The following is a 27,759-nucleotide window of genomic DNA, read 5'->3' on the forward strand; positions in this document are numbered from 1 at the left end:
TCGGTGACCTCTCAAACCTCACTGGAAACTCCATAAAAGTAAGGACTCTATTATTACTTCTGAATCTCTCATTCTATAAAACCCTTCTGCAGAACATACATCAGACTATTTCAAACTATTGATTTGAAAGAATGTCTAGAGTCAGCATTTATTAGTGAACATTGTGAAAATTCACACAAACCATGATTTTTGACAACTCCTTAATTACCAAGAATCAAACGTACTTAGTGCCACAGTATTGCAAAGAAAAGCATCATTGCCTAGATTTCATCTTAAACTCCTCTCTGTAACTTTCATTTTAGTTTAACTTTTCTTAGAAAAAAAATATTTATTCAACCCATAAATATTTTTCAAAGTGGCCGCCTCTGGCTCAGGTAGTGATCTCGGCCTCTCTCAAATAAATTAATAAAATCTTTAAAAAAAAAATAAACTGTACACCTGAAAACTAATATTGCACCATATGCTAACTGGAATTTAAATAAAAACTTAAAAAGAAAACAAATCTTATTGGCTTTGTTAAAAAAAAAAATTTTACTCATTTGAGAGTGAGAAAGAAGGCAAGAGCATGAGAAAAGGGGAAGGTTCAGAGGGATAGGGAGAAGCAGACACCCCGCTGAGTGGGGAGCCCAATGTGGGGCTTCAATCCCAGGACCCCAGGATCATAACCTGAGCTGAAGGCAGATGCTTAACCGACTGAGCCACCCAGGTTCCCCTGGCTCTGTTAATTTTAAAAGTATATATGTGGGGCGCCTGTGACACAGCAAGAGAGGGAACACAAGCGGGGGAGTGGGAGCAGGAGAGGGAGAAGCAGGCTTCCCGCGGAGCAGGGAGCCTGATGCGGGGCTCGATCCCAGGACCCTGGGATCATGACCTGAGCCGAAGGAAGACGCCAACGACTGAGCCACCCAGGCGTCCTAAATAAATAAAATCTTAAAAAATAATAATAATAAAAAGAAGTATATGTGCCTTTAGAAACATTAAGTTACTGGAAAATGAACTAAAGTGTAAGACTTATCTTAAAGATAACCATTTAGCATATTCTTTTGAAGGTGTTTTTTAAAAAGTTCATAAGCATTTTTTTACATGTGAAATTGTATCACACAGTCTGTCCTGTGAACTTTTCATTTATTTAATTCATGAATTTTTATTTTCTTTGATTCCTCCTATAAATAACACAATTACTATACTTCAAGCTTTATTCTGAGAAACTTTTGTTTTCGTCTTCCCTATAGACACTGAGGGTATGAACTCCTTCATTTTTGTTTCCCACCCCCTAATATTTTCAACAACTCAAAAATGGTTTCTTGGATTTATTTTAAAGAAGACTATTTATTTGAGAGAGAGAGAGAGAGAGCACAAGGGTGGGGTGAGGAGCAGAGGGAGAAGCAGACTCCCCGCTGAGCAGGGAGCCCGATGTGGGGCTCATGATTCCGGGAGATCATGATCTGAGCCTACGGCAGACGCACAACCGACTGAACCACCCAGATGCCCAATTTCTTGAATTTAATTTTTTATGAATTAAGCTACTGTTATGGTATATGTGAACTCTTTTTAATTCAGTAAGTCATTAATCCTTTTCAAGTTATTCATAGCTGCACCAATCTCCATTGTATGGGCATACCACAGATATTATTACTAGAATGTTTGCTATTTTATTATAATACTGTAATGAGTATTTGTATCTGAATACCTGCACATCTTTTCCTTTTTAGATAACTGTCCAAAATGAAATGCCGTCCCAAAAATGGAATTAAGGGCACAGACCTTTAAAATTTTAATACATATTGCTTGATTGCCCTCTAAGAAAGCTTCATCGTATTTATTTTTATAACTGGGGAGGAACTTGAAAAAACAGAGAGGCAGAGTAGCTTGGCAAAGTTGTAAGGAAAGAAATATGGAAGTAGATAATTCTGTCCATATTCCCCCACAGCCCCAAATGATTTCTTCGAAATTTAATAAGAACACATTTCTAACTCACAAATGCTAGGTGTAATATGAGGCCCCAATCCTATCTTTTAAAATCATATACACAAACCTTTAGTTTTTCTTCCTGTCATACTGCCTTTGTTGAATACTCTTGCCCAGAACACAAACTGTATGTCAATATGTGTGTATGTGTACATGTGAAGGAAAAAAGAGAACAAAACCAGTAAGAACAGTTAATAGACAGGAGTGCATGGAAAGCTGGCTGGCAAGTTAAAACCAAGATTCTTTAAAACGTTCTATAATTTATGCCAAATGCTTAACGTCTTGGCCAGAAGAATGGAGTCATTTGAAGTAATCAAGGATTAACATAAAATTCTAGCCGTTATACAAGGTATCTGGAGAAACCTGAGCTCTAAACCTTCTGAACTTTTTACCCATACCCTTTTGACTGCTGGCTGGAAGCAATCTGCATCTCCAGAATTTCCATCGACGCTGCTGGGCTCACCATTTTGTTCATTTTGTGCTTCTCTTAAAACAAAGGGGGAAAATGTTAAAAACCACAAGCAGAACAACAACACAATTCCATCTGGCTACCTTGAAAAGCCTAGTTATTGCACCTTTGCATGTATACTTAACTGTTTCCTGAGACCTGCTGCCAGGACCATGGCACTGTGATGGTTAAACCTCTTGATGATGGCAGCATTACTATTCTCCTTTATGGATTTAGAATTAGAAGTAGATGGCATGGAAGAAATGCCATAGCCCTGTGAGAAACAATTTGGAAGATTAAAAATCAAAATAAAGTTCTGGTTTTCTTATCCATTATGAGAGACACGCTTAGCTGAAAAAATTCTCTGCATGATGGGACTATATTAATTCTGAGCATTACTCAATTTTTACAGATAAATATTTAAAAAGTTACATACACATAAAAAAGACAATATGCCCCTTCTGCCATCACAAAAATAATCTTAAACCGTGCATTCTGGGGTGCCTCAGTGGCTCAAGTCATGATCCCAGGACCATTGGGATTGAGCCCCGCATCGGGTTCCCTGCTTAGCAAGGAGTCTGTTTTTCTCTCTCTCTCTGCCCCACCCCCCTGCTTGTGCTCTTTCTTCCACTCTCAAATAAATAAAATCTTAAAAAAAACAAAAACAAAAACTTAAACCGTGCATTTTTAAAAAAAATATTTTAAGTCATCTCTACACCCAATGTGGGGCTCAAACTTAACAACCCTGAGATCAAGAGTTGCATGCTCCAGACTGAGTCAGCCAGGTGCCCCGAACTGTGAATTTTTTTAAAGAGCAGTTTTGGATATAGTTTGCAAAATATTAAATGAAGAAATAGAATACAGTGGAAAAAAAGCATGGACTTTGGAGTCACATAAATATGGATTCAAATTCTGGCTTTATAACTTTTTAAGTATTAGTCTAAGCAAGGATAGTCAACTTTTCCAAACTCTGTAAAAAGAGATATTGGAGAAACAGATATTTTCAAACATGTACTGAGTTTGTACTAGGCCTTACAGACAGAAAGTTGTTAAGACCTTGTGCCAAATGAGCCAGAATACTAGTTAGTAGGGTGTTGGGCTGTAAGCCAGTACACATAGTTAAGACTTCTATGTGCTGCATGAGGAAGGAGCCAATCCCACTGGAGGAGAGCAGAGGTAAGTTCAAAAAAGCTTCATGGAGCACCATAAATTGATCAAGTGCTTGCAAGCCAGACATGAAGACAGTAACATTTCAGGGGAGGAAACTGCTTAAATATAGGTGTACAAACAACATAATGCATATGTGTCATGGCGTTTTTCTGTACTGCAGTTACACCTTGAATGAAGCGTGGGTCAGGGATTGGTGAGACATAAGGCTACAAAGGTAAATGAAAGATTACAAAAAGACTCCTATACCATTCATCCCTTTATCAAATAATTACTGATGCCTTTTATATGCCACATGCAGGGAATAGGCCAGTAAACAAGAGGCACCCTCACAAAACTTATACTCTACTGAGAGAAGATCACTTTTGAAAATAACAAATGGTACGAAGAAAATAGGGTGGCATGATACAGTGACTGGATGGAGAGGAGGCGCTATTTAAGCAATGGAATGAAGATGACGTATTCAGAAGGTGGCCAAAGGTCGTATCATGGGAGAGTTTACAACAACTAGAGGATGATAGAGGAAAAAGAGGCACCAAAGGAAAAACTGAATCACCTAACATTTCCATTAAGGGGATTGGTTATATAAATGTTTACATGTCCATACAATGGAATACTGGGCAGGCACTAAAAACAAATAATAGTAACACCTATTATTTGTTGAACACTCACTGTGTACCACACTCTTCACTCTTGTAGCAATCCTATAAAGTCAACACCTTTTTTGTATTGCATTTTTTCAACTGAGATATAATTGACACGTTAATATTTTATAAGTTAAAGGTATAAAATGTGTTAACTTGATATTTATATATTACAATGATTACCCTAAAACTGACATCTCTGTCATGTCATGTAATTATCATTTCCTGTTTTGTGGTAAGGACGACTAAGATGCAGCAACTCTGAAGTTTGTAATACAGCATTGTTGACTATATGCTGTGCATCTAGATCTCTAGAACTTATTTATCTGCTAGTGGCAAGCTGGTACCCTTAACCAACATCTCCTCAATTTTCCTACTCCCTGCTATGGTCAGTACTATCAACCTCATTTTATAAGAAAACTGGGCTTAGAAATGTTAAAAAAAAAATGACAGTCTATAAGCCAGGTAGTTTGGCTTTATAGTCTATGTACTTAACTATGGTTTACCTTGAACTGATAGTGATAACAGGCAAAGTGAAGAACAAAGTCACACATGATTATGTGTAATATACCATCATTTTTTTTAAAGTTAAAAAATTTGAGTAATCTACACACAGAGTGGGGCTCGAACTCACAATCCTAAGCTCAAGAGTCGCATACTCTTCCAACTGAGCCAGCTAGACACCCCCCAATATACCATCATTTTTTTTTTTTTTAAAGATTTATTTATTTATTTGAGAGAGCGAGAATGAGAGAGAGAGAGTACATGAGAGGGGGGGAGGGTTAGAGGGAGAAGCAGGCTCCTCGCCGAGCAGGGAGCCCGATGCGGGACTCGATCCAGGGACTCCAGGATCATGACCTGAGCTGAAGGCAGTCGCTTAACCAACTGAGCCACCCAGGCGCCCCATCATTTTTATTTTTATTTATTACATTTTTAAAAAAGATTATTTATTTATTTATTTGACAGAGAGAGAGATAGCGAGAGCAGGAACACAAGCAGGCGGAGTGGGAGACGTAGAAGCAGGCTTCCTGCTGAGCAGGGAAGCCTGATGCAGGGCTCGATCCCAGGATCCTGGGATCATGACCTGAGCTGAAGGCAGACGCTCAATGACTGAGCCACCCAGATGCCCCATTTTTATTTTTTTTAAAAGCACTAATGGGGTGCCTGGGTGCCTCAGTTGGTTAAGCGTCTGACTTCAGCTCAGGTCATGATCCCAGGATTCCAGGATCGAGCCCCACATCGGGCTCCCTGCTCAGCAGTGAGTCTGTTTCTTCCTCTCCCTCTGCCTGCTTGTAATCTCTGGTCTCTCTCTCAAATAAAATCTTAAAATTAAAAAAAAAAGGCACTAAAATCTTTTCCCCATATTAAGCTATACCTTTAAGCTTCACAAAGCTTCATTTTTCAGGATGATTAAGGAGGACCATGTTTTATATGCTGAAATTTACAAAGGAAGTGCCTGAATGTGGAGAATTACCAAGAAAACTCAATTTCATTAAGGAAATGACTCATCTGGGCACCAAGGATTATTTTCTGCTAAAGACTGTAGGTCAAAAGTTTAAACATTGGTTTCCTCACCTCGTGAGTACCATACACTAAAATAAAGGAAAAAGTTTAGAAAAAGACAAGACAGGAAGGTTTAAGCATGTGTATATGGCCAGCAGAAGAGGACCAAAAGAAAGGTAAGAAAATGAATATCTGAGTGTGAAGAGAATAACTGAGGAAGGCTGGCTCCTAGCTTACAAGTAAGGGCAGGGATGGAATTGAGAGGTAGGGAATCCCTCAATCAAAAGGGATCCCATCTTTCCCCGTGACCGGATACATCTGTAAGTCTGTAGTCACGATGTGGAGGTAGGTGGTGCATACTTGGTGGTCTAGCTGTTGAAACTTATTGGAACTAGTGCGGGGCAAGGGTCATGGGTGTGATCAAAGTCTGACAAACACTGGGCTATGGAAAAATGTTTGTTATCTTTTCTTGGCCTACTGATATTTATCCACATTTCTTTAGATTAATGTCAGAGAATAAAGCTTGACTCACAAATACGTTAAGCCTTCACATTACCTACAGAAGTACCAATGGGAGGAAAATTCTTTTAAAAAAGTTTTAGCAAGTCATATAGGAATTTCAGTTTTTCAAGGCAATTAGCAATAGCAATAGCAAACAGTGCTATTGACAAGCACTTCTGATAAATCACTCCAAATAACAAAACTTTATTTTATATTCTCAAAAGTGGAATATCTACACTGAAAGCAATTTTTAAACTAGTTGAAGACTAGGAAGACTGTTTTATCTCATAAATTCCTTTTAATTAAAATCTGTTTTTTTGTGGGGTGCCTGGGTGGCTTAGAGTTGGTTAAGTGTCTGATTTTGGTTCAGGTTGTGATCTCGGGGTCCTTGGATTGAGCCCTGCGTCAGGCTCTGTGCTCACTGGGGAGTCTGCTTGTCCTTCTTCCTCTCCTTCTGCCCCTCCCCCCACTTGTGCTCTCTCTGTCTCTATTTTTTTTTTTTTTTAAATTTTATTCATTCATCAGAGACAGAGAGAGAGGCAGAGGGAGAAGCAGGCTCCCCACTGAGTAGGGAGCCCGATGCGGGACTCGATCCCAGGACCCCGGGATCGTGACCTGAGCCGAAGGCAGACGCTTAACCATATGAGCCACCCAGGCGCCCTCTCTATCAAATAAATAAATAAAACCTTAAAAAATATGTATGTTTTTTGTTTTTAGTAGGTTCTATGCCTAGCATGGGGCTCGAACTCACAACCCCTAGATCAAGAATCACATGCTCTACCAACTGAGCTAGCCAAGCACCCCTCTCATAAATTCTTTTAATACTACGTACCTCATCTAATGGTTTATCTTCCAAAGCTGTCAAATCAAGTAGTGGGTTTTTCACTCCTAATGAAACCATTGTTTTTAACCCTGGAAAAGCAATGAAATAAAAAGTTGGTCAAGTCTGACCTTCCTTAGAAATAAAAAATTCACTAACAGCACTATGACTAGAGAGCAGCAAATTAAATTTAATGTGTGTCAGGGATAAACAGCTACCTTTTTCATCTATTTTGGCACATTCTGCAAAGAGGTCCTTGGACCCTGTATTCAGCCGGTCCCTGTGAAAGTAATGGGACTGAAAGAAACGTGTCCAAAATTCCTTTTCTGTCATGTTGTGGGGAACATTTTCTGCATATTTCATTTTTACTGTAGAAAAAAACCATAAAAGTTACATACAGAATTTCCATTTCTTAAAATCTCTCAAATTAATTGAAATATATACTAATAGTAAAAACTATATTGAACTGCTCAACTTTATATACTGTATATAATAATCTAGTTGTAATAAATATAACTTGAGAGATTAGCTGATACACTATCTACCTTTAGGAATCTTCACAAATTACAAACAAAACCTTGTCTTGCTCCAAGAGAATTAATAAGTTTCAAAGTTTTAGTAGAAATACCAAGAATCAATACTCAACAGACTATCAGTTCAGCACATTCCAAGAGCTCACAGTCCAATCAGCAAAGAAGTTAAAAGCATGGTCTCTTGAGCCAGAGAGCCTGAGCTTAAAATTCTAGGTCTGGGGGCGCCTGGGTGGCTCAGTCGTTAAGTGTCTGCCTTCGGCTCAGGTCATGATCCCAGGGTCCTGGGATCGAGCCCCGCATCAGGCTCCCTGCTTGGCGGGAAGTCTGCTTCTCCCTCTCCCACTCCCCCTGCTTGTGTTCCCTCTCTTGCTGTCTCTCTCTGTCAAATAAATAAAAATAAAATCTTAAAAAAAAAAAAAATTCTAGGTCTGTCACTTACAATCTATATGATCTTGTGCAAATTACATAATCTCTGTGCATCTTGGTTTCCTCATCTGTCATATAAAGGTAGTTAGAGTGCCCACTTCATAGAATTATTTGTAATGACTAAAATGAGTTAATATACATAAAGGCCTCAGAATGGTGTCTGGTATATAATAAACACTATATAATTATTACTATCAGAAAAATATGAAAATAATTACATTACAATTTGATAACTCTCTGAAGCAGACATAAGCTCCTACAGAAGCAAAGGGGAGGCTTCTACCTGCCCAAAGAAGTCAGGATTTTATAGCGGTGGCAGTGGGCAATACTTGAGTTCTATGGGGTCCCGATATCTGTTTCCAAAGACTAAAGGAGCAGGAGTGAGGGAGTGAGGAGAGTGAACTGTTTAGTCAGTAGAATAACTGAAGTGATGGTTCTCAACCTTGGCTGCACAGCATAAATTGCTAAGGCTGGGGTCAAGTCATTTATACTTTTAGGATGGTTTCTGCAAGGGTAAGGATTTGTGGGTTAGAAAGGTCACTCTGGAGGCAGCATGAAGGATGATCTAAATTACTGCTGTAGAGACTCATTTATTGATGCCTCTGGAACAGGTCATTTTGTGCAGGTATGCTGAAGGGTAAATAAAGTTTAAGAACCACTGATGGAAGAATGGGAAAGTCAGCATACCAATGAACTGATGACAGCACATTATATACCGACTCGTTAATAACTACCATGTCTTCACATATTTTATTGCACTTCATCAGGAATAAAGGTAAAGCTTTTTGTTTTTCACTGATGTATTACTGAATTCATCCAAAGAAATATTTCAACTATGTGGAAAAATTGATTCTTCTTACCTGCTGGATACGTCCTAAATATGGACTCAATGATATCAGAGGTTAAATTGTATCTCAGACCATTACATCCATCTGTTTGGGGCCGGACATCAGCCTAAAATAAAGACCACACATATATATTCATTAGAATATCGGGGGAAGATGTGTAAGCATATAATAGACACTGGACAAAGCTGGCAAAACAGACTTTCTGAATAAACTACAGAGACAGAAATTAAGTTCCTCACCCTCACTTTTGGCATTGAGAGAGGGCTCAAAGAAGCCTGGCTTGGTTTCACATAATCTTACTGATGTGTAAAATCTGCGTCCTTGAAAATTCAACATAGTCAAATAGGTAGATAGCTAGTGGAGCTTTAACATGATACTTGTAGAGTTACCAAAACAACTATAAACCTTGGTTACTAAACAAATATTATCTGACTGGTTTCTTTAGGGAAGGCCTTATTAATTCAATTCACTACTAAGCACCCAAGAAGATGCTAAACATGTAATTGATACTCAAATTTTTGTTAAATGCATAAATACCACTTTGGTTCTACCAGGTATAGACTAAATGAATCCGACTTTCTAATTCTACAGGTAAGGTATTCCCAATTTTTCACTAAAATACATTTTATAAATCTTGCTTCTTCTATAACACCATGGTCATTACAAATTTAACTCTGCATTATAAATATAGCAATCATAAAGGTATCAGAAAGTTCTAAATTTAAAAGAATTAGGGGAAACAAGTATTACTCCAATTGCTAAAAGATTCTCTTTATTAAAGTCCATTTAATTTCTCGCATGTAAAGGTCAAGTCCCCAAACCAAAAAGTATAGCTAGCAAAAAGTATCTATTTAAAAAATGCTGTATATATATATATTTTTTAAATTTTATTTATTGAGAGAGAGAGAATGAGAGAGAGAGCACAAGCAGGGGGAACAGCAGAGGAAGAGGGAGAAGCAGACTCCCCACCCAGCAGGGAGCCTGATGTGGGACTCGATCCCAGGATCCTGAGATTATGACCTGAGCGAAGGCAGCCACTTAACTGACTGTGCCACCCAGGCACCCCAGTACTGCATATATTTATATTTTAGAAGAATACCATAGATAACAAAGTATCCACTAATTTACTTTAAGGAAATGCTAAGTTTTACCAATAAAATGGCATTGTTAACACATATACCAAGGTTTTCTTTCTTTTTTTCTTTTCCCTTCAGAAATCTAGAAGGGTCACATACCAGAAATGCTGCAGAAATGCCAACATCTTGCTTATGATTGGATGTAGAACTCTCTGTTGCATTCACATTTAAACGATTGGCCCAGAATTCCTCAGCACTGATCACTTGACTCACAACAAGGTCTTTATAAAGCTGAAACAAAACAGGATCTTCTTGCAGCATTCTGGTGATAGAATATATTGAATATATTGAACTTCTACAATAAAACGCTATTTATGTAACACTTTAAAAAGAGTTTAACTACTTTAACAACATGAAACCGAGACACTCGACTTCCATTTTATGATGCTGGAGCAGCAGAGGTCATTTAGTTCATTTGTTAGTAATTACAACAAACAAAAAACGTTTTTGAAGGAACAAATGAAGATAAATGGAAGTCTGAAAAAGCAAAGAATAAACTCTTTGAGGGTATGGATTTGGTGTTATTCATCTCTATATCCAGTGATACAAAGGTCATCATGCCTGTATTTGAACTGTACTGCATTCTCTTTCACATATGAACGTGAAAGAGGAGAGAGGAGGTATGGTTGAGATTTTCTGGCCACCAGTTTCTCAGTGATAAGCACTTAGAGACTTAAGCATAGATGGCATGGAAGATATTGGCGATGGAATAATTTGTCTTATCAGAAACTCATTATTTCATGTTTTCTCAACTTTTTTACAGTGTGATTTCTTTCAGGTTTCTCACTTACAAATACACTTCTAATGCTTTCCTGTCATCTTTGTGAAGAGAACTAGGAGAAGGAATGAAAGGACCTTATCACCTTTGAGTCTCAGTTGTGTTCCTCACCAGATATTAGGCTTGAGGCAGTTAATTTAATTTAATGCAGCACAAGGGATAAGAAATAACAAGCTGTTACTCTACTAAAAGACTGGAGAGAACTTAGCGTCTCTTTATTCTTTTCCCCCTTCACCTGTTTTTCTCTTCCAGCTCTTTATTCGCTTTCCTCTTGAATTTGGGCAGCAGCTGCTGGAGAAGGTCTTTCACTGCATCTCGCTCTTTCACAGCTGTGCTTTCATTGGAAAAATGGAAGTTAGTTGTGTCCCCTGCATGCAACACCAGCTGAAGCTGAATTTTAGCTTTTCCTTCTGGACTGATTTTCTGGCCTAAAAAGAAGCATGAGACAAATTAGATGAGGACACCCACACTGGAAACTGTCCAACAACAGGCTACTCTCCTCCCAAGAAAATTCAGAATTCCTTTGGGCTTTAGCTGCCCTGCTCCAATCTTAATGCTTTTGCAGAAATGCCCTCTTCTCAAATAATCCCATATAATCAGAGCACAGTTTAACAAATTCACTGCTAACACTCTGCTTCCTTCTTTACTATCCTCTTTGTGTGGCCCTTCTCACTCACTGCCTCCATCTCAAGATACTAAAGGGCTTTTGTTTCCACTCAACTGCGGCAGATCTCTAAATAGCCAACTAGGAGTCCTGAACCCACCCTGAACATCTGAATCCAAAAAACATTATTAATAAAAATGATCTGTCATAATTTAAAAAACTCCAAAACAGCCCATGTCTTACTAATTGCAAAGAATACATAATTTTACATCTGAGAGATCTGGTGTCACTTCAACCCAGTGATGAAACTTCATCTCATCCAAAGTGGGTGGCACAACCTCACACTATGGGCTTTCTGTGGGGATAGGATAATAAGTAAATACCATCACCTAGGTGTTCTTGCTGCGAGGGTTTAATCTGAGTACAATCAAGCCTGTAGACCTTTCAGTTTTTGAGAAATACAGGTCTACACAAATAGATTATAGAAAACCTTGAGGAGGCAAGCAAACATAATCAGAATGTGGTATGTGACAAGCCTATAAAGACTGAAGACACTACAACTCCATCTGTGAAGCTAGACTGGATATAGTTTAAAAAAAAAATCACTGCTACAGAAAACATTATTGGGACAAATGGGGAAACGTTATTTATTACTAAAAATTTCTTGGTGTGAAAATATTACAGAGCAAAGTGTTTGCATGCATAATAGTAAGTGGGACATATCGTGTATCATTCTTAAAATTTTTCTCTAACTTTGAAACTTTTCATAATAAATTGAGGTTGGGAACCTCAAAATACACCAACATAATGGAGAACTTGTACTCTTAAAGTAGTGGGCCTCATGGCAATAGTAGTGCTTGTCTTTGTCAGGGGAAGAGAGATGGAGGGGCTTTGTCCCATGAAATGGGAGACTCTTGGTAGTGTGAAACAAGCTGCCTAGAGCTCACAACCCAAATCGCCTAGCTCCTAAACAAACTTTTTCAATAAAGATGCGGCTTCCAGATCAACAGTTTAGATAAAATATCTTACCACCAAAAACAGCAATATAGAGGAATTTACACTGTCAGCCAGCCTACTCTGGTATTCTATTTCTCAAAAACAAAACCATCACCCCTTTCTAGGCATCTTTTCTCAATCATTGCTTTATCCTTGCTCTATCTTAGACTTTGCCTCTGAGAGGTCTACTTCTGACGTGTTTTTGTTTTTTTAATTTTATTTATTTACTTGAAAGAGAGAGAGCACAAGCAGGGGGGAGCGGCAGGCAGAGGGAGAGGGAGAAGCAGACTCCCTGCCGAGCAGGGAGCCCAATGCGAGGCTCGATCCCAGAACCCCAGGATCAAGACCTGAGCTGAAGGCAGAAGCTTAACTGACTGAGTCACCCAGGTGCCCCCTGAAGTTTTTTAATTAGCTTACTTAACGGCTGATTTTCACCTTAGTCATTTACTATTGATAACTTTCAGTGGTTCCTTTCAGAAATGGGTATTTTTTTCAAATATTCAACTTAAAACAAAAACTGATCTGGTGCAGATCTAGATTTGGGTATGTGCTCTCCTTCTCAATAACAGAAGAATTGTCGAGAAATAGAAGAAGGGTATATTCTTTATTGTATGTGTGGGTATCACAATGAGTACGTGTTTTGCAGAGCTACAGGACCAGCTTCCTGTTTAAGAGAAATGCTAATAGAGGCAGTTCCTAATTTAGGAGTTTCTTCTGGTACAAATGTTAGTTTGTAAGAATAGTAGGAGGAACTTGGTGAGGCACTTTTCCACAGAATTTTATTATTATTTTTAAAAGATTTTTATCTATTCATTTGACAGAGAGAGAGCGAGAGAGGGAACACAAGCAGGGGGAGTGGGAGAGGGAGAAGCAGGCTCTCCACTGAGCAGGGAGCCCGATGCGGGGCTCGATCCCAGGACTCTGTGATCATGACCCAAGCCAAAGGCAGATAACGACTGAGCCACCCAGGCGCCCCTTCCACAGACTTTTAAAGGGAGGTAGTATTACCAGAATAGTGGACAAAAGACCAGATAGCTTAGGACCTAATTATGATGAATTTTAAACAGTATTTCCTTTTGAAAGTTAAAATTCTAAGTTATTTCAGTGGAGATAGATAAAAATCTTGGTCATTTGCAGCAGCAAAGTAGAGGTAAGTTCTTAGGGCCACTGTTTACACACAAAGGACATTTATAAATTGAGCACTTGAATGTGTAAGGTTGACTATTTTTTGAGGTGTCATGTTCCTTGAAATCTACACAGGATTTTATCTAGGAGAAGAATTTTATATCCAGGAAAATAAATGAATTCACATTAATGGTTGCAGTTCAGGTACCACAATTTTACCCCTGTATCTCCTATCTCCGTCCAATTAAAAAAATGAGTCTATCTTCTCTCAACAGATGATGGCCACATAACCGAAGATTAATTAGACTACTTGCTTAAATGATACAATTTTATTAAAGGACAATCTGCCATCATTTATCATTTTAATGCGTTTAAACATAAGAACCATCCGGACCAGTAAATCTACTGCAGGGATGTATCTCACACATACAACCTCACAAAGATATTAGCCCACAGAACTATGCTGCAGTACTGTTTGCATTAAAAGAATTCTGGAAACTTCCTAACTGTCCTTCAACAGAAAACTAATTAAATACATGACTGTATATCCATTTAGCGGACTATTATGCAACTCCTAAAAGAAAGTACATGTGGAGATCTTTATATGACCTAGATTTATATATATAAAACTATACAAAGTTGGGCGCCTGGGTGGCTCAGTTGGTTAAGCGACTGCCTTTGGCTCAGGTCATGATCCTGGAGTCCCGGGATCGAGTCCCACGTCGGGCTCCCTGCTCAGGGGGGGTCTGCTTCTCCCTCTCCCCTCTTCCCTCTTGTGCTCTCTGTCTCTCATTCTCTCTCTCTCTCAAATAAATAAATAAAATCTTTAAAAAAAAAAAAAACTATACAAAGTCTATTATTAATCACAGGTTACAGAATAACATATAATCAATGATCCCACTTTATAATTATTTCAATATGGTTGATTTTTTTGGACACTATAATAAAAAACCCACAGACTATATGAGCAATCTTTTTATAAAATTACTAACAAATATTCCATCAGACCTTAGTATAGATGACTTACATTTAATATCTGCATACATATGGCTGATTGTAAATCTATCTTTGCCTTCAGGTGCCCAAGCGATTCTTTCTGCCATGAGGTACAAAGCTCCATCCTGCTTCTTCTGACGCACCTTCTTCACAATCAGCAAAACTTCTTCAGATGAAGTTGCCATGATGCCTAGAAAGTGCTAACAGAGACAAAAAATTTCACATCTCAATTAGGATCAGATTTGTTGACTTCTGGAGGCCTTTCCAAATCTAAACTAATCATGAGGAGGAAAAAAGTCCCTGATTGAAAGTTGAAGATAAAGTTGTACGGCATTATCCTTTAAAATCAAATTTCATCTGCTCATATCACAGGTGTGAATTTATATAACAGTTTATGACACTTGGCAGTTTTTAAACCATTTCTACCTATTCTAACCAGAGTATTTTCAATTTTACTTTTAGTTCCTCAGTAATATTCCTAAGTCTTAAATGTATGACTTGACTACAGATTTGCTGTCTTTTATCTAATCTACATCTAGAATTGTAGAACTTTAGAATTAGAACCCTATTGAATGTTTAGTTCAATTGTGTTTCAGCTGCAACAACTAAGTGCCATGGGGTTTGTGTGATCTTCCCAGAACCTCTCTCAGAGCTGAAACCACACCCACGTTTCTGGATTCCTGGTCTAAGTTTCTTCCGGTGTGCTTTAAAATAAAACTTTTAACCCTTAACACTTCAGATGCTATTTCCCCCATCTTTTAACAATCAAATGTCTTCAATTGTTCTCCAGATCTTGGCCGAAGATTCACTTGTATATGGCTAATTCATTACCTAGGAAACAGCTTTTAGTCTCCCTACCTCTACTTCTTCCTTCCCAGTCCTGGGATAAATGCTCAACCCAAATCCTAGAGGCTTGGGTGTGGCTGTCTGTAATACGAGGCTGAAAGGGAATGTGAGGCTATATGGGCTTAACAGGAAAGAAGCCATGATTGATGGCAATGTCTGCCATGGGCTGAGATGGAGAAAGTGATAGCACAAATGCCCCACATATGTCATTTCTGGTGAAGTGATGACGTTAAGTTTTCATTCCCAAAAAGACGATTTAAAGTATAATTTTAAAATATCTACTTCTTCAGGGATATCTTAAAATACAATTGTAGAGAAATTAACATACCATAGGTATAAGAATTAACATAGGTACAATAATTAAATTTGCCATGAGCAAACAAGTGAAGCTTGATTGAAACATTTTTCCTGGAGGTTAAAACAACAGGGAACAACGAAATACTGGATCTGCCATTGATTATTGCAAAATAATTGAGGAACACCTCTGTTTGGATGTAGTGGGAAAGTAAGCACCAGGAAGAGTGGCAGGCACTAAAAATAATGGAAATCAGCAATTCTACCATCACCTCTTATGATTAATGAAAAATATGACTGGATTAAAAAACATTTTAAAGGGGCACCTGGGTGGCTCAGTTGTTAGGCGTCTGCCTTCGGCTCAGGTCATGATCCCAGAGTCCTGGGATCGAGCCCCGCATCAAGCTCCCTGCTCAGTGGAGAGCTTGCTTCTCCCTCTCCCACTCCCCCTGCTTGTGTTCCCTCTGTAGCTGTCTCTCTCTGTCAAATGAATAAAATCTTCAAAAAAAACACCAAAAAACCAAAAAAACAAACACATTTTAATTGTAGTTGTCACATATTACATTAGTTTCATATGTATAATATATAATCTGACAAGTTATGCCCACTCACTCACAGAAAATACTCACCATAGCTACAATCAAAAAATTTACTCAAGCATTAATTTAGAAATAAAAAATACAAGTAAAAAGTGAAATCTTAGTTTCTCTGAAATGGATTTCCTGAATTTTGAGTAGCCAAATATTCCCTTTCATAGGTACTCTACAGGCTACTCTACCTGAGGAACAGAAAGAAAAAGGGTCAATGAGAATACATTTATTCAATAAATTTGTGCTGAGCCAACAAGTCTAGGGGTTATCCAAAGATGAATGTCTGACAATAATGATTTCTACTTTTAAAGAGATAAAGATATGTATCTGTGTATATAAATTAGAATGTGTGAGGTTCCTAAAGGGAGATAAAAAACGTCTGAATTAGGACTCAGAGGCCATTTCTTCGCAGAAGAGGTTTTGTCAAAGGTTTGTCATAGGCTTTTTAGTACAATTAAAAAAATTCAGCTATAATTAACAAACCACCAAAATGCGTACATCTTAGGTGGTCTGTTTGATGTATTTCGACAGTTATATATACCCATGTACCATTACTCAAAACAAGAGAGAAAACATTTCTACCACCCCCCCAAAATTCTCTCATGTTCCTTTCCATTCAGTTCTCTTCCTCTCACCCTCCAGCAACTATTTTCTGATTTCCATCACCACAGGTTGGTTTCCCTCTTTTCTAGGTTTTCATATAAATAGAACCATGCACCATATACTGTCTCTGACTTTTCACCTAACCTGTTTTTTGAAATTCACCACATTATTACATGTATCAGTAGTTTGTTCTTTTTTATACATAATTATGAATTGGGTCTTAAATAAGGATTTTGACAGAGAAAAGGAAATAGGCATTACAGGCAAAGGGAACAGTTTGGGGCAAAGGCTTGAGACACAAGGGATGGTAAGCAGTCTGCTCTGGATGTAGTATAAAGTTCATGATAAAGATCAAAGAGATATGGAATCAGATGGTTAAGACGGAAACAGTGGAGAATGCCACCACACATGATAGACAACAGAAAACCTCTAAGGACTTTTGAACAAGGCAGTAATTTATATCTTAGGAAATTAATCTTTGGACAATATGAGACAGACTTAAAAGAATGACTAGCAAGGGTCTTAACCAGGCTGGTGGCAGCAAGAATGGAGAGGAAGGGACAAGGAGGAATACTGAGGAAGCAGGATGAATAGACACTGCAAGCACTGAAATTGTCATGGCTGCTTGCTCATACCCCATTCCTAAGCCCTACTGACAGGAGTACAGTGGTGCCATTTATAGAAAGAATTCAGAAGAAAGAACAGGTTTGAAAGCGAAGACAAGGAATTCAGTTCTGGACATGAAGAGTGTGAGGTGCTGTTGAGTCATGCAGGTGGAGATAAATTAACTTGTTTTTCACTTGCCACTGAAAATACTTCATGTTGTTTTACAATCTCCAGTTTGGATATCTATAAAACATACATGACAAAGATTCATGTTCTTAATATATGATACCATCTTTTAACTGATTTACTTATTTAACACCCTCCTAGATTTTGATTAGAGTTATTACTGTTTAAAAAGTTTGAAAAACCACTGTCTGAAAAGACTATTTAATGACATGAAAAGATACACTGCTAGATAATCAAAGAAAGCAGAAAAAAAAACATGTAGTTTGATTTCATGTTATTAATTTATCTAAAATGTACTCAATGCAGGGAACCTGGCCGGCTCAGTTGGTAGAGCATGTAACTCTTGATCTCGGGGTCATGAGTTCAAGCCCCATGTTGGGTGTAGAGCTTACGTTAAAAAAAACAGAAAAACAAACAAACAAAAAAGGTACTCAATGCTTACTAATACGTGCCAGGCACTGGGCTAAGTTCTTTACAGGCATTATCTCATTCAGTCCCCAGTTAACAATCCCGAGGTACGTTCTATTATTAGTTCTATTCTGCAGATAAAGGAAACTGGGTCTAAAAAAAAATCAAGATGCTTTCCCAACGCATCAAGGAAGTAGATAGCTTTGAATCTGGGTCAGCCCGACCTTGGGAGTTCCACCATGCTATTTTGCATGGACTGGAGGAATATACACCCAACTTCACAGTGGTTACCTATGGGTGATGAATTACAGACAACTTGAATGTTCTTTTTGTTTTCTGGATTATCTATAATAAATACATATTTTATAATGAGAAAAATAGTTATTTTTTTTTATTTTTTTATTCTTATGTTAATCCCCATACATTACATCATTAATTTTAGATGAAGTGTTCCATGATTCATTGTTTGTGCATAACACCCAGTGCTCCATGCAGAATGTGCCCTCCTCAATACCCACCACCAGGCTAACCCATCCTCCCACCCCACTCCCCTCTAGAACCCTGTCTGTTTTTCAGAGTCCATCGTCTCTCATGGTTCATCTACCCCTCCGATTTCCCCCGTTTCATTCTTCCCCTCCCGCTACCTTCTTCTTCTTCTTGAGAAAAGTAGTTATTAAAAGAGTCTTTCCAAGAGTTTGTTCCCTATCAAACCAGAGGTTTATAAGATAACATGGGAAAAGTGTTAGGGGTGTTAGTATAAGAAAACAATTGTTATTTTCAAAATTTCTATAATATGTATCAATTGTTCTTTATTTACTTTAAAAATTTAACGTATAAAGAAAATTTTATAACATTTATGGAACTATTTAATACTTTAATGTTAATTATAATACACATTATAACATCTTAGAATAAAAAACAGTTTGTACTATCTGAAGTTACACTGTATACTATACAAACCACATTTTAGGAAACATGAATCGAAATCTGAAAGATAGGAGGGGAGGCTTTATGGACAGGGGGAAAGCAGACAATTATAAGACAATTTTAAGTATGTCCATATATGGAGGAAAAGCAGTGAGCAAGGACAGCTGATAGAGCAAGTCTACCATTAACTGGGCTTATAGGCACAAATAAAAAGTGCTAGGTTTGCAGAAGAACAGAAATTTTTTTTTTTTTTTAAAGTAAGTTTGTATCTTTTTTTTTTTTAAAGATTTTATTTATTTATTTGAGACAGAGAGAATGAGAGAGAGAGAGCACATGAGAGGGGGGAGGGTCAGAGGGAGAAGCAGGCTCCCTGCCGAGCAGGGAGCCCGATGCGGGCCTCGATCCAGGGACTCCAGGATCATGACCTGAGCCGAAGGCAGTCGCTTAACCAACTGAGCCACCCAGGCGCCCCAGAAAAATTTTTTTGACACAAGAAGGTAAGAAAGAAAAGATGAGTTGAAGACAGAGAAACTGTAAAATGGAGAATAAATTAGATGGAGAGAACCATCAGAGTCAGTCACTAGCACGTAAAACCATTTATATTAAAATCCATTTGGGAGAACACAAAATAAATCAGAGATAAGTAATTGAACATTGGGATGACTAGTCAGTTGTCTCACAGCTAACTTGCTTGGCAAATTTCCTTGTTCATTTGTAGCACCTCTATTAATTGTACAAGACCAGTTTTAGAAAGTTTATTTATTTTTTTAAAGATTTTACTTATCTATTTGAGAGAGAGTGAGAGAGAGAGCCCAAGAGGGGGTGGGGTCAGAGGGAGAAGCAGACTCCCCGCTGAGCGGGGAGCCCAATGCGGGACTGGATCCCAGGACTCTGGGATCATGACCCGAGCCGATGGCAGTCGCCCAACCAACTGAGCCACCCAGTCGCCCAACTTTTAGAAAGTTTAATAGAACCAGTGGGGATATCCTACAATGCCTTATGTGATTTCCAGACTTTTCTTGAAGATGGCTCGCTCCTTGGGTAGCAAAAACTTCTTCCCAGTAGGTCTCTATAAGAGCCACAGAGTATTTTGTTTATGAAAAATATTGGTTAGTTCCATTTAAACAAATCAGCTCGATGAAGATCTACTTTACTTAAAAGATTATCTTTTAAAGATTTTATTATTTATTTGAGAGAGAGCTCACATGTGCGCATGTGGGGGAGGAGCAGAGGTGGAAGGAGAGGGACAAGCAGACTCAATCCCAGGATCCCAACATCATGACGTGAGCCGAAACCAAGAGTCGGACACTCAACTGACTGAGCCACCCAGGTGCCCCTACTTAAAAGATAATTTACTTTATGAAATTATCTGCCACAAGACTTCTTTAAATAGCAAGATCCTCCAGTAAAGGGATTAATTCATTTGCAGTTAAATATTTACTTGAAGTTAAATGTACATGCCTTGCTGAGCCTTTGCACATTCTCCTCCTTTCCTATCAACTGGCTTTTACTCATTTTTTTGGTACTTAAAGTACTAAGTTTCAAAATCACTAGGCAAGACCTTTCTTTTCTCTTTTTTTTTTTTTTTAAAGGTTTTATTTATTTGACAGAGAGAAAGACAGCCAGAGAGGGAACACAAGCAGCGGGAGTGGGAGAGGGAGAAGCAAGCTTCCCGTGGAGCAGGGAGCCTGATGTGGGGCTCGATCCCAGGACTCTGGGATCATGACCTGAGCCGAAGGCAGCCGCTTAACGACTGAGCCACCCAGGCGCCCGACTTTCTGTTCTCTTGATAGCACTTACCACAATGATAATTAATTTCTAAGGTAATTCTTTTAATGTCTCTCTCCCCTGACAGACTACAAGCTTCATAAAGGGAAGAGGATGCATGTGTTGTATTCACTGCAATACAGCACCCAGCCACATATTTGGCCTATATGAAGAGTCCAATAAATATCTGTGACATCTATTTAAGATCCTTGTTGTTAAAAGAACACCAGCTTGGTAAGATACATAAGACACCTTTGCACATATATCCTTGGCTAAACTCCAGGAAGCATTACAGCTCTCAGAGATCACAGTATCACTCCTCAGAGATTCCAATAACTGGTTTATAAGGAAATAGGGATAGAAAGAATTTGAAACTGATCAACAGAAACCTTTAAATTACATCTCTTTCTAATGTGCAGAGATAAATGGGGCAGGAACAAGGACAACAGGTGAAATATAAACTCCGTATCAGCCTCTAAAAGAAGGATTATTAGAGAGAGCTGCTGTATCTGCCAGCATACAAAATGGAGATCTGGAATGCTGCTTGCTATGAGGCAATCCAAAAAAATTTTAACAATTCAGCATAACAGGGAATAGGACCTTGAAAGTATGTAAAAAGCGAACAAAATTTACTATTTTAATGAAAGCTATGCACACAATGAAGCTATTAAGGGGAATAACTGATGTAGCAATTTTGAGACCAAGCACTTTTTCATTTTACAGCAGTGCAGGGAGAGGCAGAAGGAGGAAAATGCGACAGAGACCAAGACAGAATGAAACGTATGCTCATATTCACCAATAAATACTGCATGGTGATAAGAGTACAATATCAAAATTGAGAGCGCCATCAGTTGGTAATCAAAGTGGGGAAGGGATAGACTTATTAGTTGGATGCCTGATACTGGCTACATTGCAGGCAGGCTAAGAGAGAAAAGAAGAAGGGCACAAGACACCCCTAGCAGCAGTATCCATGAGGTAGAAATAGTGGTCAAAATGCTAGGAAAGCTCAGTCTGATGATTGGGGAAAAAACCCAGCAGCACAGAAAAGCAGGGCTAAAAGGTGGAAAGATAAACCAGCAGGGAGAAGATAAATGCCTCTGGGGCAGTACATGCAGGAAGCTGATCACTTGGTTTATTAAACAGATTCCTCTCTGCACCAATCTTCTAGTATTTTTAAAGAGCCCACCAAAAAAAAAAAAAAAAAAAAAAAAGAGCCCTCCCTGCATTTGCATGGCTAATTTACATCTGCACTACCGTGAATGTATGTAATATCATCTAAGAGAAACTCAAACTTTCAATCTGCTGCACTGTTAAATGTCAGCTGAGTGAGGGCAAAAGAACAGGTTTAATGGCCTCAAATGACCTCTCCCTTCTTCCCAAATGAGGGATTTAGGTCTGCTAAAAGGTACAAAGTTCTCTCCAGAGCCCAGTCCTTCTGTAAGCCATAGGCCTGATACTGGAGATTATCTTCCCTTCTGTTGTGACTCCTCCATCTCATTTGTTAGTTTTGACTTTAAAAATCTATTTTAGGGCTGGCAATTTTGGCTTATTTACCAAAGCCCAGTTAAGTGGTTTTCAAACTGTTCCAAGAGGGGAAGCTGACTGGGTGGGGCTTGGCCCTCCCAAATTCAATTCCATCAGAGCATGCTGTTTTGTATACTGGAGTTCACAGTAAGAATTCGTGGGGAGAAACTGTTCCACTGCCTCATGGAGTTAATACTGCAAGGTGCAGTTCAAATCACTTAGTTTTTGTATGTTTTTCAAATTGGGTCTTCTAATACGCAAAAGGGTAAGTTTTTATATTTTTTCCCCCTCCCCCACTATACAGACGCCAAAATGAGCGTTTAAGAGTCAACTGAATATACTCCTTTAGTCAATTTTGTCTCTGAGAACATTGGGGAATTTATAAAATAATTATACATTTCCATGGGTTGGTGGTCTATTTTGCATCATTACAAGACAATAAAATTGGGCATAGAACAAAACTGGGCGTGTGGATTGGCACACGTGTTAAGAAGGTTTTAAGAAGCGGTAGGACTGACAGGTCAAGCAAAAGGTGTGCAGACACTACGGTGAAAGCCGTTCTCTTACAGAAGCTGAAAGACTTAACAGCACATTTCCTAACGGGAAGGGATCCTCTGTCAGGCAGAGGCCTCCACGTCCTTCATTCTCCGGAGCCACGTCTAATCCTGGCTTTGGGTAAATCTTCGAGTCCCTGCTCTTAGTAATGGGGCAGACTTCCTACAGGCCAGCAGATTAGGGGTCGCCTATCTCCCGCTTCAGGACAATAAAGGGCTACCGAGACAGCAAGCTTAGGAGTTGTGGCGACGGCAACAGGGACACAGGGAAAAGGGGTAGAACCCGCGCCGTCCTGCGGCCCCCGGGCCTGTCAGCTCCTCACTCACCCACCCACCCACCCCCATTCTTCGGTCTAAACTTACCAGGTGGAAGCTACGGCCCTGGGCAAGGAGTAAGCAACTGGGCTGAGTTGGGTCGAGTTCCGCTGCGCTTCTTAGAGACGCTGCCGGGAGAACGCTGAAACCCAGTAGCCACCGCCGTCGCCACCGCCTCTGTTACTGTGGGGTCTCGCCTCCATCGCTGGCTGCGAGGACTCTGAGGGCACGTGACCGGAAGTACCAAGGCGGGCCTGCCGGGCACGTGACCCAGAGCGCGGCCGCCATGACACCTTCCGCTAGTTCCCTCCCTCCCCCGCCGATTCCCGCCTGTTTCATTTCCTTTCGCCGGTCTCAAGCTGTGAAAGGTTCCGGGATCCTGGCTGGCTCACCCCTTTAGCCTAAAGGTCCTCCGGTCCCTGTTGGCGCTGCGTCGTCAGCCGGCAGCAACCCGTGGACTGCAGGCCGCAGAGAGCGTAATTGCGACCGCGGCCGGAGGGGGAGGGACCACGCGCAAGCAGGGGCGTAACCCGTCACGTGACAAGGAAGTACCGTTAATAGCGTTGTCCCCGCGTCCTCGGCGCTTCTGGATGACGTAAGCCAGGGAGGGGAGGTGCGGAAGGGGAGAAAGATTTTCAGGTGTCGCTCTTAGTTACTCGTTTTAGTGTCTGTACCGCTTTTAGTTGCTAGGTGAGTGTTCCGGAGGCCGGCCGTGACAGGATCTGATCCACTGATGAAGCGGGGCTGAGCAGTGCTGCTGGTGTGTGAACCTGCTTTGAAAACTTGGTTACTGAGGCTTCTCTCCTGGAGAGATCTGAATACAGTATTAAAGATACCGCTGAAAAAAGGTATTGGTTCCGCTAGAAAGCTTCTTGTGCGCAGGGACCATTTGCAGCGGTGGGTACAAAGCATGCTGAATGCATGATGCATTTATGAGTGAGTTGCCATTTCTCTAAGGCGAAGAGTTCTGATTATTACTTCTTGGGTAGAAAGATCCTGCTTCTCCCTCTCCCACTCCCCCTGCTTGTGTTCCCTCTCTGGCTGTTTTTCTTTCTGTCAAATAAATACAACCTTTAAAAAAAAAAAAATCCTGTTACGGAATGGTGGAATCTCCTACTTACCCTTCGCATAGTATCTTTAATTGTTTGCTTCTTTCTGTCTTCCTCCTTTCACGTACCTAGTGGGGGAAAGAGAACGCTGTTGTTTGCTTTTGATGTGTGAGCAGCAAACATTGTGGTCCATTGGTAAAACGAGTACTAGGGTGATGAGAAAAACCTTTTCTTAATCCTACTCGTTTATGTTACCATCAAGTTTTAAGGCATGGAAATGGAAAGATGATTAGATTTGGACTCAGGAGAAGTGGGTTCTAGTCTCAGCTCTGCCTCAGCAGAATTCTGTAACCTTGGGCAAGCCAGCCCTTAAGAAGAATTGTTGCACTGACTTGGATAAGCATTTATAGCCACCTTTTATTCGCTTAGGTTTTTTTGTTAGGCTAGAGGAGTGCAGGCTTAACAGATGTAATATTTAAACTCAGCTTTGCAGAAAGGTAGGGTTTTGTTAGATGGCTGAAGATTCAAAAAACAGTATATTAAATCATGGAGGCACAGAAAGTTTATACAATGAAAGGGACAAAAGATAACTTGCTATAGTTGGAAAATAGGGGTATAAAGTGGAAGGTGAGGCTGGAAAAAGAAGTAAGGATGAGATCATAGATTATGTAAGAAGGGGAGCGTTTGAAGGTTTGTACAAAGATTTCTTTTTTAAAGTATGTACTTGGGGCACGTGGGTGGCTCCAATTGGTTAAGTCTCTTCCTTGGCTCAAGTCATGATCTTAGGGACTTGGGATCAATCCCGCTATCGGGCTCTCCACTCAGTGGCAAGTCTGCTGCTCCCTCTCCCTCTGTGATCTCTCTCGCTTTCCCTCTCTCTCAAATAAATAAAATCTTAAAAAAAAAAGTATATACTTAAAGGGGCTCCTGGGTGGCTCAGCCAGGTTGAGTGACTCTTGATTGGGGTTCAGGTCATGATCTCGGGGTGGTGGGATCAAGCCTCCTATTGGGTTGGGCACAGAGTCCGCTTGAGATTCTCTCTTCCTCCTACCCACCCTTGCCCCCGCACTCTCGCTTGCTCTCTCTGGAATAAATAAAATCTTTAAAAAAAATACTTAAAAAAGTTTTGTTATGGAAAATTTCAAACATAGACAAAAATAGATAGAAAAATAAAATGAACCCCCATGTACTCAGAGCCCATCTTTAACAGTTGTCAACATTCTACTATTGTTTTTACAGAGAATTTAAATTTGTAAGTACTTTTTATATTCATTGTCACATTTGATTAATAGCAAATTTCAGGTTGAGCTCAATTCTGTTGTATATAAATATTAGGTAGGAAGATTATATTCATTTTATGTGAAAATTTCTTTGGGTTTTAGTTGAATCAAAAGTGTGACATGGCCACTTTAAAAACACATCAGATGCTATTTTAGGTTGTAATATAGAAATTTAGTGCTCAAATCCAGGAAGTTAGTGTTTCTATTCTATTCTGTGTTATCCAACTACTTAAGGAGTATTATGTTCAGTTCTAGGCACCATATTTTCAGGTAAACTAAATCACCTGTGTAGAAGGTTGACAAGAATAGAGAGGAATTTGGAAATTGTCATGCCAGAAATGAAGAATTGGGAATGTTAAATTTTTAGAAGACCTGATAACACTGATAACACTTTTCAAATACTGAACGGTTGTTTTGGAAGAAGTAAACTTGCTCCCTTAAACTGCAGAAGACACAGTTAGAAATAATTAGTAAAAGCTCTAAGTGATCAGATTTAAATATTAAAGGGAGAGAATAAGCACAAAGAAGTATAAATTTGGAGTTGGCTTAACCCCATCGCCCTGCAACTTCTCTTGAGAGTGACATTGCTTATGCTGTTTCTTTTTCATTCTCATTTCCCATTAAATCTTTTTTAGAAAAACAGGAACTTACTAGGTTCCTTTTTACCTCGTTAAATTATAACTTGTAGGACACTGAGATCAAGGCCAGATGGCCTATCCACCTCAGAGCTTAGGATAACAAACAGAAGAGATAGACACTGTGGTCTTGATGTCATTCCTTTCTTTCTTCTTCAGGATTTTATACTACAGTTTTGTCTTTTTCTTGTATCTTCAATCCTTTTCATTTTAAAGATTCTTAGCTACTACTTACAAATCTGTTTGAGTCTCTCCTGGTCAGAAAGTGAAGAGAGGTTGGGGTGCCTGGGTGGCTCGGTCGTGTTGGATTCTTGATTTCAGCTCAGGTCACGACCTCATGGGTTGTAGGATAGTACCCCACCTCCGGCTCCTCACTCAGCAGTGTGTCTGCTTGAAGATTCTCTCCCTCTGCCCCCCACCTTCAAATAAGAGAGAGAGGTTTTCTTCTCTGCCAGATTTCTTCGGTAATTGGAAGGCCTTACCTTTACTTCCTTACCACTCAACACTTTTCTCAAGTCTGTTTTCTAGTGTGTGTCCACAGCACTTAACAGAAATTATGTGACTAATACCAAATCCTTCAATGCCTTTCAGTTGCCCCTCAAATTAAAATTTATTCAGGTTCCTTGGTTTGAAAGTCAAAGTATTTCATACCTTGTGCTGAATTACTCTTCCACTTTTATCTTTCATTACTCCATTCCTTGTATGCCTGTGTTTCAACCAAAGACTAAATGTATCTCTAAATGTATCCTCTATATTTCTGCTTATTGCTGCCCTTTTCCTTTTCCTTCTAATAAAAGCCTACTCAGTTCCAGTGCTAATTCCCTTAGGAAGTTTTTTATGGTTCCCTTTAACTCAATGTGATTTTTCTGTCCTCTAAGTTCCAACATAGCACTTTGCTTATGTCTCCCTTATGAGGGGGGTGTGTGTTCTTTTTCTCCCTATTTATAAAGTGACTGATTTCTGGAATTATTTTGTCTTGTTCCCACCATTGTGCCTCATATTTTACTAGGAACTCAATAAAATGAATGAGTGAAAAGAATGAGAGATTTTTCATAGGTCAGGAATTCTCAATTTTTTTTGGTAAAGATTTTATTTATTTATTTTTAAAATGATTTTATTGATTTATTTGAGAGAGAGAGCATGAAAGGAGGGAGGGGTAGAGGGAGGAGAAGCAGACTCCCCGTTGAGCAAGGAGCCTCACATGGGTCTGAATCCCAGGACTCCAGGATCGTGACCTGAGCCGAAAGCATACCCTTAACCAACTGAGCCACCTTGGCACTCTGAAAGATTTATTTTTAGTTAATCTCTACACCCAGAGTAGGGCTTGAACTCACAACCCTGAGATCAAGAGTCACACACTCCACTGACTGAGCCAGCTAGGCGCCCTGTAAGTCTCAGATATTTTGAGTATGGGACTACTAAAGATTTGTTGTTTTTCTTGAAATGCTATTCTCCTTGCAGAGGTCAAGCTGTATTAAAAGAACAGTATAACGAATAGGAAATAAGACTATATTATGTCTATGCAATTAAAAAACATCATAAGCTTTTGTGTGTTTTGACACTGGGAAGTATGCTCCATGAATGTTAGGACTTTGTTTTGTCCTGTTTTATCTCCTGGACCTAGAGCAGTGCACAAGTCGATGCTATTGTAACCTAACTTTGAGGTAGGTAGAAACTACACG

The 27,759-nt window shown here is 39.3% G+C and overlaps 2 protein-coding genes across 4 annotated transcripts in view; one reads left to right on the forward strand and one right to left on the reverse strand.

Annotated features, from left to right (window-relative positions):
- The window catches only part of GTF2H1 (general transcription factor IIH subunit 1), a 38,449-nt gene extending 15,060 nt beyond the window's left edge, over nucleotides 1-23,389 (reverse strand). For both annotated transcript variants that reach the window (XM_081798488.1, XM_081798487.1), the window contains exons 1-9: nucleotides 23,162-23,389; nucleotides 14,525-14,693; nucleotides 11,008-11,200; nucleotides 10,094-10,256; nucleotides 8,871-8,964; nucleotides 7,270-7,419; nucleotides 7,064-7,143; nucleotides 2,563-2,690; nucleotides 2,367-2,454 (exon numbers count right to left, since the gene is read on the reverse strand). In XM_081798488.1, coding sequence (XP_081654614.1) covers nucleotides 2,367-2,454; nucleotides 2,563-2,690; nucleotides 7,064-7,143; nucleotides 7,270-7,419; nucleotides 8,871-8,964; nucleotides 10,094-10,256; nucleotides 11,008-11,200; nucleotides 14,525-14,678 — 1,050 coding nt within the window. In that variant the 5' untranslated portion in view covers nucleotides 14,679-14,693; nucleotides 23,162-23,389. The remainder of the gene's footprint in view (nucleotides 1-2,366; nucleotides 2,455-2,562; nucleotides 2,691-7,063; nucleotides 7,144-7,269; nucleotides 7,420-8,870; nucleotides 8,965-10,093; nucleotides 10,257-11,007; nucleotides 11,201-14,524; nucleotides 14,694-23,161) is intronic.
- Nucleotides 23,390-23,616: 227 nt separating this feature from the next.
- HPS5 (HPS5 biogenesis of lysosomal organelles complex 2 subunit 2) overlaps nucleotides 23,617-27,759 on the forward strand; it is a 23,124-nt gene continuing 18,981 nt past the window's right edge. Inside the window, exons 1-2 of one of the 2 annotated variants that reach the window (XM_081798503.1) lie at nucleotides 23,617-23,708; nucleotides 23,797-23,961. The gene's annotated coding sequence lies outside the window, so the exon portion shown is untranslated. The other variant, XM_081798504.1, reaches the window with a different exon arrangement.

This window comes from Leptonychotes weddellii, chromosome 11 (assembly GCF_054177405.1).
Source record: "Leptonychotes weddellii isolate Sample4059 chromosome 11, ASM5417740v2, whole genome shotgun sequence".
NCBI classification, from domain to species: domain Eukaryota; kingdom Metazoa; phylum Chordata; class Mammalia; order Carnivora; family Phocidae; genus Leptonychotes; species Leptonychotes weddellii.